Source organism: Hyla sarda, chromosome 11 (genome assembly GCF_029499605.1).
Source record: "Hyla sarda isolate aHylSar1 chromosome 11, aHylSar1.hap1, whole genome shotgun sequence".
NCBI classification, from domain to species: domain Eukaryota; kingdom Metazoa; phylum Chordata; class Amphibia; order Anura; family Hylidae; genus Hyla; species Hyla sarda.
The window spans coordinates 30,262,031-30,276,636 of record NC_079199.1 but is presented as its reverse complement, the minus strand read 5'-3'; the positions used below and the strand labels follow the sequence as shown (position 1 = coordinate 30,276,636).

General features: G+C 41.1%; 1 protein-coding gene and 1 long non-coding RNA gene across 17 annotated transcripts in view; one reads left to right on the top strand and one right to left on the bottom strand.

Moving 5' to 3' along the window:
- The window catches only part of DPF3 (double PHD fingers 3), a 272,192-nt gene that overhangs the window by 60,625 nt on the left and 196,961 nt on the right, over positions 1–14,606 (bottom strand). For 10 of the 12 annotated variants that reach the window (XR_008848735.1, XM_056545785.1, XM_056545782.1 and 7 more), the window contains exons 5-7: positions 9,564–9,659; positions 6,918–6,984; positions 675–716 (exon numbers count right to left, since the gene is read on the bottom strand). Coding sequence is in view for 10 of the 12 variants with exons in the window: in XM_056545785.1 (XP_056401760.1) it covers positions 675–716; positions 6,918–6,984; positions 9,564–9,659 (205 nt within the window). In the remaining 2 variants the exon portion in view is untranslated. The remainder of the gene's footprint in view (positions 1–674; positions 717–6,917; positions 6,985–9,563; positions 9,660–14,606) is intronic. The other 2 variants (XR_008848736.1, XM_056545784.1) reach the window with 1 other exon arrangement.
- Positions 1–14,606, top strand: part of LOC130295237 (uncharacterized) — a 163,630-nt gene that overhangs the window by 76,793 nt on the left and 72,231 nt on the right. The window lies entirely within an intron of this gene.

Here is a 14,606-nt window from a genome sequence, read left to right as displayed (position 1 = left end):
ATTTTAGAAAACAAGACATAATATACTAATAATAGTATTTGTTTACAATTATCACAAAATAGGACAGTTGCTATATTTGGTTTTGTTTATAGTAAATACATGTAAAATACCAATGACTTTTATTTTACTTTGACACATTTAAATCCTTTGCCCCATAGGTGAAACAAATATGAACATAGCTAAATGTTTAGTAGTAAACTTCAGTTTAATTTTTATCTGCATTTGTTGCCAAAGTATAAAAGCTCTTTTTGATATAACATACAGCTTTGTATACATTAAAGAGAAGCTGTCACAAACATGGAATAATAGAGTTAAATTAAAAAAAGTGAAATTGCACCCATTTAAAATGGGCTTCAGAAGTTCCACCTTGCCACTTAAACTTCTGCCCCAGGAGCCCTCTTAGCCAATCGGCAGAATTAGATTTCACTACACCTCCACCCAAACAGGGAGTCAACACTCACTTCTGGTGTTCCAGAGGCCACTTATTGGGCAAAACTGTGTCAATGGGATTGTCTGTGCTAGGGCATCTTCCACATGCCCTAACCTATAAGAGAAGTTGTCCTAGTGTTTAGTCCACAGCCAAACTAGCATTTCGTAAAGGACACCGCATTGTCACACAGCCACAATCTTCTAGTAACATTATGAACAAGCAAGGGGAGAGAGGTAATAAGTACCTTTTTCAGCAGTTTTTGGGTTATGCTTTTGTTTGCAACTATCTGCAACAAAGAAGAAGAGAGAAAAAGAAACAGCGAAGAATGAACCTTGCTGTATAACAAGGCATTTTAGGAATGGGTATGAACAAGAGGGATTTTCAGTGTATTTAGAAGCGCGTTTATGGGAACTAACAGTAAGCTGACATATTATGCTTGTTTACAGTACATTTATTTAAAGGTGGATTCAGACCATTGATTTTTATGGTGTATCTTAATGATAAGTCATAAATGTCTGATTGGGAAGGCTATCCCTTTTGAGATTGATGACTTTCACTAAGTAAATTGATTAAAAGGGTACTCCGTCCCTGGATATCTTATCCCCTATCTAAAGGATATGGCATAAGATGTCTGATCTCGGGGGTCCGGCTGCTGGGACCCACTGCGATCTCCGGGCCAGCACACCAGCGTTCTGATAATTTTTGTTCATAACGCCGGGTTCGGTCAGCCATGGTCGTGATGTCATGCCACGTCCCCTCCATTCAGGTCTATGGGAGGGGGGCGTGCCGAGCAACCACAGCCGTGACACGCCCACAGACATCAATGGAGGGGTCGTGGCGTGACGTCATGAACACGGCTGCCCAAACAAAAATAATCAGGACACAGGGATGCCGGCCCAGGGATTGCAGGGGTCCCAGCTGCCGAAACCCCTCTTGATCAGACATCTTATCCCTATTCTTTGGATAGGGGATAAGATGTCCAGGGGCAAGGGAGTACTCCTATAAGAAAGTAGGGGAAATTGAGAGCAGGTCAAGTATGCTTACTGCTCTCTAAGACCTGTCAATTACAAAAACAGGTGCAGTGGCTGTTTCTGTAATTCCCATTGGTTTTAAGGATCATAGTGAAATTTAGTTATTTCCTAATGGAGAGAAAAAATAATAATTTTAGGTGATTTGTGATGACTAAAAGAATTCAGACCATCTTGCAACATTTGTGATTATTATGCAAATGTTTATCCCCCCCCCCCATAAGTGATATATTTCTGTTGCCTTTCCAAAGTGGGGGTCAAAAGATCCCATACTCCGGATAGGTGGGGGTCCCAGAGGACTCCAACTATCAACCATTTATTACTTATCTTACACATAGCTTTCAATGGTCAGAATACCAATTAAAAAAAATATAAAAAGTAATGTTAGGTTTTATTTTGTATCAAATACAAAAACCACCGTGTATTATACAAAAACATATTACTGAAACTATATATAACTACACTGGATATATTACAAAAGACTATGGGGCTATATAATCCTTCTGCTGCCAGAGGATTTCAGACATTTTGCACTGCTGGTAGCTAAGACAGTTTAAACACTTTTGACCTGTACAAATAAAACCTAAATTATAAAATAAAAAAAAATCATACTAAACCACCTTACCCATAAACTGTAAGTTAAGACATGGATTGTTAAAATCACACAATGTACTTTATATACAACATGCGTGGAAGTGACATTTTCCTACAGAATTCATATTTGTGGCTAAAAATGTGGCTAGGTTTACACATCATATACTACACTGAGAATTTCACATAAGAAAATCTGCAGGTAATCCACAGTGTATATAATAAGGGAGTTTTTTTTATAGTCACATGGACATAGCAAAAAACATCTGCACAATAAAATCTGCAATCAAATACTAAGCATCAAATTCAGATTTTGTTCAGGGGACCCCTTCCTGATTACACGCTGCTGCAGATTTTCTTATATTCTTAAAATCTGCGGTGTATACACTACAGTGAGAATTTGTTATTCCCTGAGCCAGTGCAAAGTATTACAATTTTAGTACAAACTCCTTATTCCCTAAAGCAAAATCTTTAAAACACAAAAATCTACAATAAAAAAAAAAAGGGTTTGATGTTTAGAGTTTAATCCTACCTGTATGCCTAACTGCATATATTTTCATAAAGTCACAAGAGCTAAATTAGGCTGACATCACATAAATATCCGGAATAGGTGAACTCAGCCTAGATCTTGACGCAACTGATGCCATAACTGATGACAACGTAAATTGTTTCTGGATGCCTGACAGGGGAACACTGTCCAGCATCTCCAACTATCCGGCATCAAAATTTAGATGCTAAATGATTGTAAACTGTCCCATTCAAATGAATGTGATCAGTTTTCGTATCAGTTTCCCTCCGGTGTACGCCAGAGCGAAACTATGCTGGACGCCGGATATATGTGAACCCAGCCAAGAACCTCCTCAATAGGGAGAGTACCTTAAAACCCTTATATAATTTCATATTGCATGGAATTGACTTATATTAATTCAATTCCATGCAGAGGTTTGAACACAAATATATTGAAAACATAAACATAGACCATTACTAAACAGTCTTAGGGAAGATTACGACTCTTCCTTTTCTGCATATCAGGTGCTAAAAGGGAAACTGACCGTAGGGTCACCCACACTAACCTAAATATACAGGAAGGTAGAGCCGGTGATGCTGATTTAAATGCTTCTTACCGGGTCAAAATCGGTGCAGCCAATCATTTAGTTGCTAATATAGTTTTTTCCTTACCTGCACTGGGAGGTGGCTGCTGCTGTATGTGCAATGCTTTCTCCCGCCCACTTTGGCTGATAACCCCACCCCATTCTGCAGATAAGATCGCCCCTTTATGGACATGAGAAGGAGGGGATGAATATTTATCAAGGGGTCGGAGTTGTCCTCCAGAGTGGGTGGTAGAAAGCTTTGCACATACAGCAGCAGTCCGCCTCCCAGTGCATGTAAAGGAGTTATCCAGGAATACAAAAACAGTTTCTTTCCAAAAACTGCACCACACCTGTCCTCAGGTTGTGTGCAGTATTACAGCTTGGCTCATTGACTTGGAACTGAGCTGCAATTTTCAACCGATAAAATGTCAGGAAGGTAATGATAAATCTTCCCCTAGTATTCACCTCAACAAGGTCAACCACATGACACAAACTTCCATTCTAATGGCAGAAATGATTGGTAACCACAGATATTCACATCTGTCCTTTCCACTCAGAATTATTGGTAGCAGTGGTCAAAATTCATCAACTCACATGTGAAGTTGACCCAAAACCCACCCTTAGGCCAGGGTTTACACCCCTTGCATAGTATTCTAGTGTTTTTTGTTTTTTAAGAAGCTACTTTATTGCCTGCATAAAGTAATAGAGGTTTCCCGAGCTGTATTATACTGTATGTGGTTATTCTCGGCTGAACTAAAATTGCCCTATGTACTAGACCCATTGATCAGCTGATGAACAAGAAACATTCATTTGTTGGCTGATCATCATAATTCTGCATGCGTAAACAATGCTGAAAGCGAATGGCTGGATGACTCTTCATCACTTGCTGGACCATCTAATGGACTCTAAAAAGAGAATCTGTTCATGTTCTAAACAGCTGACACTGTTAGATAGCTGATAGGGCAAGGAGGCATGTGATACTTTTCCATAACATAGAACAATGCATTTATTATCTGGTGCCAAGTGTCAAAGGTGTTCCCAAGCATGGTACACCCCCCTCCCCATACAGTTTTATGGGGGAGGCACAAACGCTGCCTCCCCGCATCTTCCATAGAGTTAAATGGCTGGTTGAATGTGCCGACAACAAAATCACAAAAATTATCAATGGATAATGTTCTTAAAACAAGTCAAAATGAGGCTCGGTGGTGTGTGTGGCCTCCACGTGCCCGTACGACCTCCGTACAACGCCTGGGCATGCTCCTGATGAGGTGGTGGATGGTCTCCTGAGGGATCTCCTCCCAAACCTCGACTAAAGCATCCACCAACTCCTGGACAGTCTGTGGTGCAAAGTGGTGTTGGTGGATGGAGTGAGACATGATGTCCCAGATGTGCTCAATCGGATTCAGGTCTGGGGAACGGGCGGGAAGGTCCATAGCATCAATGCCTTCCTCTTGTGGGAACTGCTGACACTCCCACAACACAGCCACATGAGGTCTAGCGTTGTCTTGCATTAGGGGGAACCCAGGGCCAACCGCACCAGCATATGGTGGTATGTTGATCTCATCTCGGTACCTTATGGCAGTCAGGCTACCTCTGGCAAGCACATGGAGGGGTGTGCGGCCCCCCAAGGAAATGCTACCCCACACCATTACTGACCCACCGCCAAACCGGTCATGCTGGAGGATGTTGCAGGCAGCAGAATGTTCTCCATGGCGTCTCCAGAGATACTCAGTGTGAACCTGCTTTCATCTGTGAAGAGCACAGGGCACCAGTGGCGAATTTGCCAATCTTTGTGTTCTCTGGCAAATGCTGAATGTCCTGCACTGTGTTGGGCTGTAAGCACAACCCCCACCTGTGGACGTTGGGTTCTCATACCACCCTCATGTAGTCAGTTTCTGACCTTTCGAGTGGACACATGCACATGGCCTGCTGAAAGTCATTTTGCAGGGCTCTGGCAGTGCTCCTCCTTGCACAAAGATGGAGCTAGCAGTCCAGCTGCTGGGTTGTTGTCCTCCTCCACGTCTCCTGATGTATTGGTCTGTCTCCTGGTAGCGCCTCCATGCTCTGGACACTACGCTGACAGACACAGCAAACCTTCTTGCCACAGCTCGCATTGATGTGCAATCCTGGATGAGCTGCACTACCTGAGCCACTCGTGTGGGTTTTAGACTCTGTCTTATGCTACCACTAGAGTGAAAGCACCGTCAGCATTCCAAAGTGACCAAAACATCAGCCAGTAAGCATAGGAACTGAGAACTGCTCTGTATGACCTCCTATCTTGTCTAATCCCAGCCCTGCGTAGTGTGAACCCAGCCTAACTCAGCTAGGCGAATGCAAGAAGTAAAAGAAATTATCAACTTCACACTGATGTCCATATTCCCAGGATTAACAGGACGACAAATAGGAGACACGAACAGTAGGGTAGACAACACATACAAAGAAAGAAAAAAAAAAAGGGGGAGGGAGGAGAGGCCATACAATGAAGAGGGAGGAGAGGCCATACAATGAAGAGGGAGGATGGTAATTAAGAAAAAAATAGACAAGAGGAGGAACCTAAATACGTTATCCACTGCTGCCAAGTTGCTTCAAAGGCTTTATGTAAATCCTTAAGACTAGTAGTTTATTATTAGCCATGATCCAATAAAATTTGGATCCGACCAAATTCAAACAGATGTCAGACCCGCTTTATAGTAACTGATTGGACTGTAGATGTGGACAAAATATATTAATGGTGAAAGGCTTATTGAGATGCAGCTCTTCGGATTCCTTCATGATCTCAATTAAGCTGTTTTACTCAAAACAAATGTGAGAGGAGGTACTACAGATTTTATTAATGGTGACAAAGCCATGAAGGACATTATGGGATATCGTATAAGATACTGCAAACAGGGTGAACATATACTATGAACTATATACCTTATACTAAAGTTGTCTGAACCGGTCGTGTTCGGTGGTATGATGGCCTCCCAAAACACCACTGACAGATGATGTAGATGGACAGAAGGGTCAGACATGTTAGATTTTTAAACCTCCTACCTTTTTTGTGTTTTGAGAGGAATAAGCTGGCACAAGGCAGATGTCTGGCTGTAGCTTACCCCTCCCATTCTAATAGATAACATATGGTTGTTTGTGTGTGTATGAAGAGGTTGGGAAAGATAACTGTTGGCTGAATATTAACCCTTTAGATGCCGTGATCAATACTAATCAATGCTGTGGTTCTAATGGCTGATAGGATGCACCCATGGCACGACCGCAGGGACCAGATCAGCCAAAATGTCAGACCTGCCTCCAGCTGCTCTCTTGGAGTCTTCTTCTCTGGTCTGCCTTCTAGCTTTCTCGCCCATCAGTGCTCAACCTCACTAGTGCTATTTTGGCATAGTTATTATAAATTCAGATTTACAAACTCTTCTGCACAATACAGAAGTAAGTATAATTAAATTTTTTTAAATTTTTTACTTTTATTTACTTTGTTTTAGGGTACGTTCACACGTACAGTGTCTAATGCATATTTCTGCTGCATATTTTCTGCACCTGATTTTGCTACCCATTGAAATCAACAGGTAGCAAAATCAGCTGCACAAAATATGCAGCAAAAATATGCAGCAGATCCTGTACATGTGAATGTACCCTTAGAAGGAGAGCTATATAGCCAGCTTACAACCAGTTAAAGCTGCACAGCTAGAACATAAGCAAACAAGGTAATGCAGGCCTACTCAGCAGTTAGGATGAGCAGTAGGACGGAAAAATGCCATAGCTCATCATTTTATCTCTACTTACTGTCACATACGTAAGGTTTGTCATGCTCGTCATAAGAGGTATCGTTCCTTCTTCTGCCTCCACGAGCCTATAAGGAAATTAAAAACCTTTTATGTTAAAGTTATATACCTATCTGAACTAGATAGCAGCATAAAACTTCATACAGTGGTCCCTCAAGTTACAATATTAATCGGTTCCAGGACGACCATTGTAGGTTGAAACCATTGTATGTTGAGACCAGAACTCTATGGAAACCTGGTAATTGGTTCTGAAGCCACCAAAATATCATCCAAAAATCGGAAAATGTGAAGATTAAAGAAAAATAAGTAGATAACTAATAAAGCAAGTCCTTACATATAAAAGTAAGAAAGATCTGCTGGGAGCTGTAAATCACTGTCTATGTAGAGGACAGGAGCTTCTTCGGGGTCCTGTACAGTACAAACAGTGTCCCAAAAAAAGTAACATGGAGCTGCCCTAACCTGGTGTCCAAAGGAGCAGCTAACCCTGGTACAGGTAAAGAGTAGTACAGAACATGTAATACCTCCGTGTACTGTAGGGGGCGCTACCAGACAGCCAGTCTGTGCTTGCACTTCAGTAATACAGGGGTTTTACCAGTGAATGCCCATTCTGAATGATCAATCCTTCCGGCCATTAACATGTTTTGCAGATCTGGACTGTCCGGAGCATTTTATGTTGAGTCTGGTTTCAAGTTACAATGGTCCAGAAAAGACCAACCTATGTTGAAACTATTGTATGTTGAGGGATCTCTGTTTTTTTTTAAATTTTTTTTTTATTAGCCAAAAATTTTAAATGCAGGTACGTTTGTATTTTACTCTACATTAAGAATTTGGTCTGTAAAAACAAGAACTGATTATTACCTAGATGAGGGACTAAAATGTCTGTTTTCTAACTGATATTGTGGTTAAAGCTGCTGATCATCTGAAAAAAATGTGCAGCCATTTTATAATTTTGGGGGGCTTCCCTTTTTATGCAGTGCACTTTTTGTAAAAAATTACCTGTAATCTTTATTCTGTAGCTCCATACAATTGCAATCATAGCCAATTTATATAAGTTTTACTACTTTAACACCTTGAGGACGAGGCCATTTTTCATTTTTACACTTTCGTTTTTCCCTCCTCCCCTTGTAAAAATCATAACGCTTAAAATTTTCCACCTACAGACCTATATAAGGGCTTGTTTTTTGCGCCACCAATTTTACTTTGTAATGACTTAAATCATTTCACCACAAATCTATGGCGAAACTAGAAAAAAAATATTTGTGGGGCAAAATTGAAAAAAAAACAAAAACAAACAGTGCCATTTTGTAACTTTTGGCGGCTTTCAATACCATGCAGTGCACGTTTTGGTAAAAATTATTCAGGTTTGATTTTGTTTTACTTCCTTTAAAAAATTATTACTTTTTGTACAAAAATTACCATGTTTAAAAATGTCCTCTTCCGACCCCCTATAAATTATTTTTCTGTATACTGATGTATGAGGGCTCATTTTTCGTGCTACAATTTTTAAAAAATCCGTACCATTTTGTGTTTTGATGGGACTTTTTGATCACCTTTTATTAATTTTTTACAGATATATCAGCATTTCTGGACTTTGGAATTTTGTTTACGTTTTACTATATTAGTTCAGACCCTTACACACACAGCAATACCAAATATGGAAAATTGGAATAGGGGTAGACAAACTTTTATTAGGGAAGGTTATTCAGATTTATTATCTACTCTGAGAAAGATAAAGTGTTCGAGTTAACAACAAGAGGGTTAGACAGCAGTTCAGGCAGTAGACAGGGGAGAAAGGAACCTTGGTTTTATTTGGGAAAAGGGAGGGCGATTTACATTTTTATTAGGGGGGGATTGTATTTAAACCCCTTTATGACACAGGACATAAATTGTACATCCTGGCGTCCTGGTACTTAACACACTAGGACATAGTCTGACATTCTGTACATGACGCGAGCATCGGAGCGGTGCTCACATCATGCACAGCAGGCCAGGGACCCATCGGTAATGGCGGACATCAGCGATCGCGCTGACGTCCCCCATTAACCCCTCAGATGCTGTGATCAATACAGATCACTGCATTTGCATGCAATGCGGACATTCTAATGGAACACCCACCGGGTATGAAGCGTACTTAGCTCCAAAGGGAGTGGGCACAGGATGTACTTTTAGGTCTTGCACTCTCCAGGCATTAAATAGTCTTCATGAGAAATTACCTACCATTTAGCTGCTACTCTGAGAAAGATAAAGAAGTTGTCAGAGCTTTCTCAATGTTAGAGTTAACAACAAGAGGGGGTAACACAGCAGTTCAGGCAGTAGACAGGGGAGAAAAACCTTGGAAGACAGCTCACATATGCTGGTAATAAAGAGTAAAGCAGATAAAAGACAGTCCTGCAGGGAAAAATCATGTAGGCCATATTTAAATGTAGAGCGAAACAGACCTCATGCATCAAGCTATAAATATGTTTAATGACAACCGATGGAGAAAATTGTAGAGACATAAATAAAATGCAAGAATAAAATTGGTTTTCAGAAGTGACCATAGCCTTTAAATCAATCAATTTGAAAACCACATCAGTGTGTGGTGAAATATATAATTTTTTGTTTTGTTTTTTTAAAAGGGTTTTAAAAATAAGTTCAGCATTCTTACCCGTCCCCTGCTCCGGTTCTTTCTTTTTGGAAGTTCCTCTTCAAAGTCGTCATCACCATTTGCATCATCTGCATTTTCATCATTTTCTAAAACCCTCTAAATAAATATCATAACATTGTAAATTATTTTAGTAAATAAGAACACAGGAATATTATGTAGAAAAAAAGGGATGAAAAGATAACCCACTTTACTGCATTGTTTTGTTGCCTCTACAGCCTATAAGTACACTAGAGAAGATTGAAAATAAATCCATATATAAAATTCAATGGGGGACATTTATCATTAGGTGTCTATTGTACACACAGATCTACCCCTTTACACTGCTTGTCTAATTTAAAAAAATGTACAAAAATTGTGCGCGTCCTTTGATAAATTGTGTGCAAATATAGAAACGCCCCCCCCCCCCCCTCATTCTACCGTCCACTCCTTCTCTACCTCACACTTCACAGAGCTGCACTTCACAGAGCTGTGGCATTTTTCCGCTGTATACTGCTCACATAGGTAGAAGTGCAGGAGCAGCAGTGTGTGCCGAACAAAACTCTGCACAATAGTAAAATCATAAATCTTTATAAAGTACACAGAATGTCTGGTTTTAAAAAATATGTAATTTTGCTGAACAATCTGGCCCCGTACCTCTATATCAGTGTTTACCAACGAGAAGACCACCAAGTGTTTCAAAACTTGGCATACTTGGAGTTGCAGTTTTTCAAAAGCTGGAAGCAACCTGGTTGTGGGTACATGTACCAGAGCTGAGTGGGTGATCATGTACATGTAGCAGAAATTAGTGTGCGACATGTGTATGGAGCAGAGCTGAATGTGTGATTGTGTAAGCATGACCACGCACACACTCAGCTCTGCTGCATACACACAATCACACACTCGGCTCTGCTGCATACACACAATCACACACTCAGCTCTGCTGCATACACACAATCACACACTCCGCTCTGCTGCATACACGCAATCACACACTCAGCTCTGCTGCATACACACAATCACTCAGCTCTGCTGCATGCACATGATCACACATACACATCGACCTAACAGCCATATCTCCTTCTCCCTCCCTGCACATACAGTGGTATTCTTAGGGCTCGTTCACAGGGCCCTCTGCATCTGTTAATAAATGCCCGTTCTGCAATCCGTTTAATAATTTTTAAACTGGTTGCAAACAGCTTTAAAATAATCTCATTGATGTCAATGGGATTTTTTTTACAACCCTTTATCAACCGTTTGCAAACGTTTGCTTCCTGTTCCGTTTTTTTATGACAGGAGAAAAGATGGAGCATGCAGCATTTTTTCTCCTGTCAAAAATAACGGTATAGAAACGGATATTATAAATTTAACATTGAAGTCTATGGCAAACAGATGAACTTTTAAAGCGCAACTGTCATGAAGTTTGGGGCATATAAACTAACCATAGTCTGTGTATTGTGTGTAGACTAGTAATCCAACATTACTTTTACCTTCTTTATTTCAGTTGTAATTGCCACAAAAAACAATTTTCTTTGCAGTCACTGGCGATGTATATATTACTGTGTAAACTTTCATTTTGAAATCCCCCGCCGGGAGCCATGAATGGTAAACTACTACTTTGACCCTCAAATGTATGCCCCCCATGCATATTTATAATAATTCATTGGCCCCAGTGTGTTTATAATAATTAATTGGCCCCAGTGGGTTTATAATAATCCATTGGCCCTAGTATGTTTATAATAATTCATTGGCTCTAGTGTGCTCATCCTCCCCCCCCCCAGTGGCCTTATTTCCCCTCCCGCTGCCTGCTCCTCATCTTCTTGGAGCAGGGCAGCAGCGAGGACATGTTGTGAACTGGTGGCGGTGAATGAATGAAACAGACATGTCCCGCATGTAGGCTTCATTCATTCATTGCTGCCCGACATGTCCCCTCTGCTGCCTTGCTCCTAGCATAATCAGCGCACCGCTGGGACATGTCTATTCTCTGCAGATCATCTCCGTACCAGACAGAGATGAGCAGCAGAGAATAGACATGTCCCGGCAGTGCACTGATTGCGCTAGAGGAAGTGCAGCAGCAGGGACGTGTTGGGGCGGCGGCGTGAATTAATGCATGAATGAAGCCTACATGCAGGACTTTATGGCTTCATTCATTCACCACCGCCTCTACCCGACACGTCCCGTTGCTGCCCTGCTCCAAGAAGATGAGGAGCAGGCAGCGGGAGGGGAAATAAGGACACGGGGGGGGTAAGGGGTATGGATAAGCACACTGGGGCCAATGAATTATTATAAACACACTGGGGCCAGTGAATTATTATAAACACACTGGGGCCAGTGGATTATTATAAATATGCATGGGGGGCATACATTTGGGGGTCAAAGTAGTAGTTTAAAAACCCCACCGGGAGCCCTGAATGGCTCCTTGGTGTCGGCCCTTCAGAGCTCCTGGCGGGGCATTTAAAAATGAAAGTTTACACAGTATATATACATCGCAGAGGAGTGGAGCATGCCGCCCGCTCCACTACTCTTTAACTGCTGATCGCATCAGGTCTCAGAAGTGAGACCCAGTGCAATCAATCCCTTATCCACTGTACTACTACCCCCAACATGGAACAGACTCTGTTCCATGATGGGGGTAGTAGTATAAACACTAATGTAGCCTCCCCAGCCAGGGAACTACTACTCCCATCGTGGAAAGGAGTCTGTTCCATGATAAGAGTAGTAGTAGTCTGGCTGCAGGAGTCTGCAGGCGGCTGGTACGTGTGCTCCTTGATGTTCTATATTTGCTTTAAAAATGTTGGCAATGCGCAAAGTTTGACAGCGTAAACAAACCGTGCGCAGGTAATAAATTAATGTCCACTGCATTTTTCGCTCCACAGTGCATGAACAATAGACAACATCTGAAAATGTTCAACCAAAAAAGGCGCACAAAAAAGACACACTGAGTGACACTGCACAAAATTATGCATCAAAAAAATAGACATAAAAAAGGGGTAAAATCATTGATAAATGTCCCCCAATGTGTGTATGTTCCAGCATCACTTCCAAACAGCTAAAGATATTACCATGAAACTTGGCACACATGTTACTTATATGTCAACAACAAACATAGGATAGGTCATTTAACCCTTACCCACCCCCATTTGCAAGAGTCATTTTTTTTTAAATTTATTTAAAGTCCCTTACAAGTCTATGGGAAATATTTGTTACTGCATAACTTCAAAACAGCTGGAGATATTTCTATAATACTTGGTCACAAGTTACTTATATGTCCACTAAAAATATAGGAGAGCTAATTTAACCCTAACCTAACCCCATTTACGAGAGTCTGGGTTTTTGTTTAACCCCTTCATGACCCGGGGTTTTTCCATTTTTGCACTTTCGCTTTTTCCTCCATACCATAACTCTTTCAATTTTGCACCTAAAAATCCATATGATGGCTTATTTTTTTGCACCACCAATTCTACTTTGTAATGACATCAGCCATTTTACCCAAAAATCTACAGAGAAACGTAAATTTTTTTTATTGTGTGACAAAATTGAAGAAAAAACTCAATTTTGTAACTTTTGGGGGCTTCCGTTTCTACGCAGTAAATTTTTCGGTATAAATGACACTTTCTCTTTATTCTGTAGGTCCATACGGTTAAAATGATACCCTACTTATATAGGTTTGTTTTTATTGTACTTCTGGAAAAAATCATAACTACATGCAGGAAAATTTATACGTTTAAAATTGTCATATTCTGACCCCTATAACTTTTTTATTTTTCTGCGTATGGGACGGCATGAGAGCTAATTTTTTGCGTCGTGATCTGAAGTTTTTAGCGGTACCATTTTTGTAATGATCGGACTTTTTGATCGCTTTTTATAAATTTTTTCATGATATGAAAAGTGACCAAAAATACGCTTTTTTGGACTTTGGAATTTTTTTGCATGTACGCCATTGACCGTACGGTTAAATTAATGATATATCTTTATAATTCGGACATTTCCGCACGCGAAGATACCACATATGTTTATTTTTATTTACACAGTATTTTTTTTAAATAGGAAAAGTGGGGTGATTCAAACTTTTATTAGGGAAGGGGTTAAATGATCTTTATTCACTTTTTTTCCACTTTTTTTTTTGCAGTCTTATAGCTCCCATAGGGACCTATAACACTGCACACACTGATCTTTTACATTGATCACTGGTTTCTCATAGGAAACCAGTGATCAATGATTCTGCCGCTTGACTGCTCATGCCTGTATCTCAGGCACTGAGCAGTCATTCGGCGATCGGACAGCATGGAGGCAGGTAGGGACCCTCCGGCTGTCATGTAAGCTGTTCGGGATGCCGCGGCGATCCCAAGCAGCTCCCTGAGCTTACTTTCACTTTAGACGTGGCATTCAACTTTGAACACTGCGTCTAAAGGGTTAATAGCGAGCGGCACCGCAATCACTGCCGCGCACTATTAGCCACGGGTCCCGGCCATTGCTAGGTGCCGGGCCCGACCCACTATGACGAGGGGCCACGCCGTGGCCCCACGTTATAGAATGGGAGCCGACCCATGACATACATGTATGTCATGGGTCGGGAAAGGGTTAAAGTCCAATGCAAAACCATGGGAAATGTATGTTCCAGCATAACGTCTGTACAGGTCAAGATATTTTCGATAATACTTGGTCACATGTTACTTATATGTCAGATTAAAATATATAACAGTTAAATTAACCCCTAACCTACCCCCATATGTGAAGGATGGGGTTTTTGTTTCAAGTCCCATGCAAGTATATAGGACTTCTGGTGCCTTATTCCACAAGCTCTGCTCTGCATCTCCTGGTGAATGTGTCAGTCCGACTGGCAAGCCACACCCTCCCCACATGCCATGCCCCATCTTGCAAAGACACGACCACCCTTTAAACCACACCCCTTTTATTTTCAGTTTACAATATCTTAATCACAACTCAGCCCCACCTGAGGACGGGATATGAGGATAAGAAATGGGGATTAGATAGGAGGACGGGATACGGGGACAGGATAGGGGAATGGGATATGAGGTCGAGATATGAGGACGGGATATGAGGTCG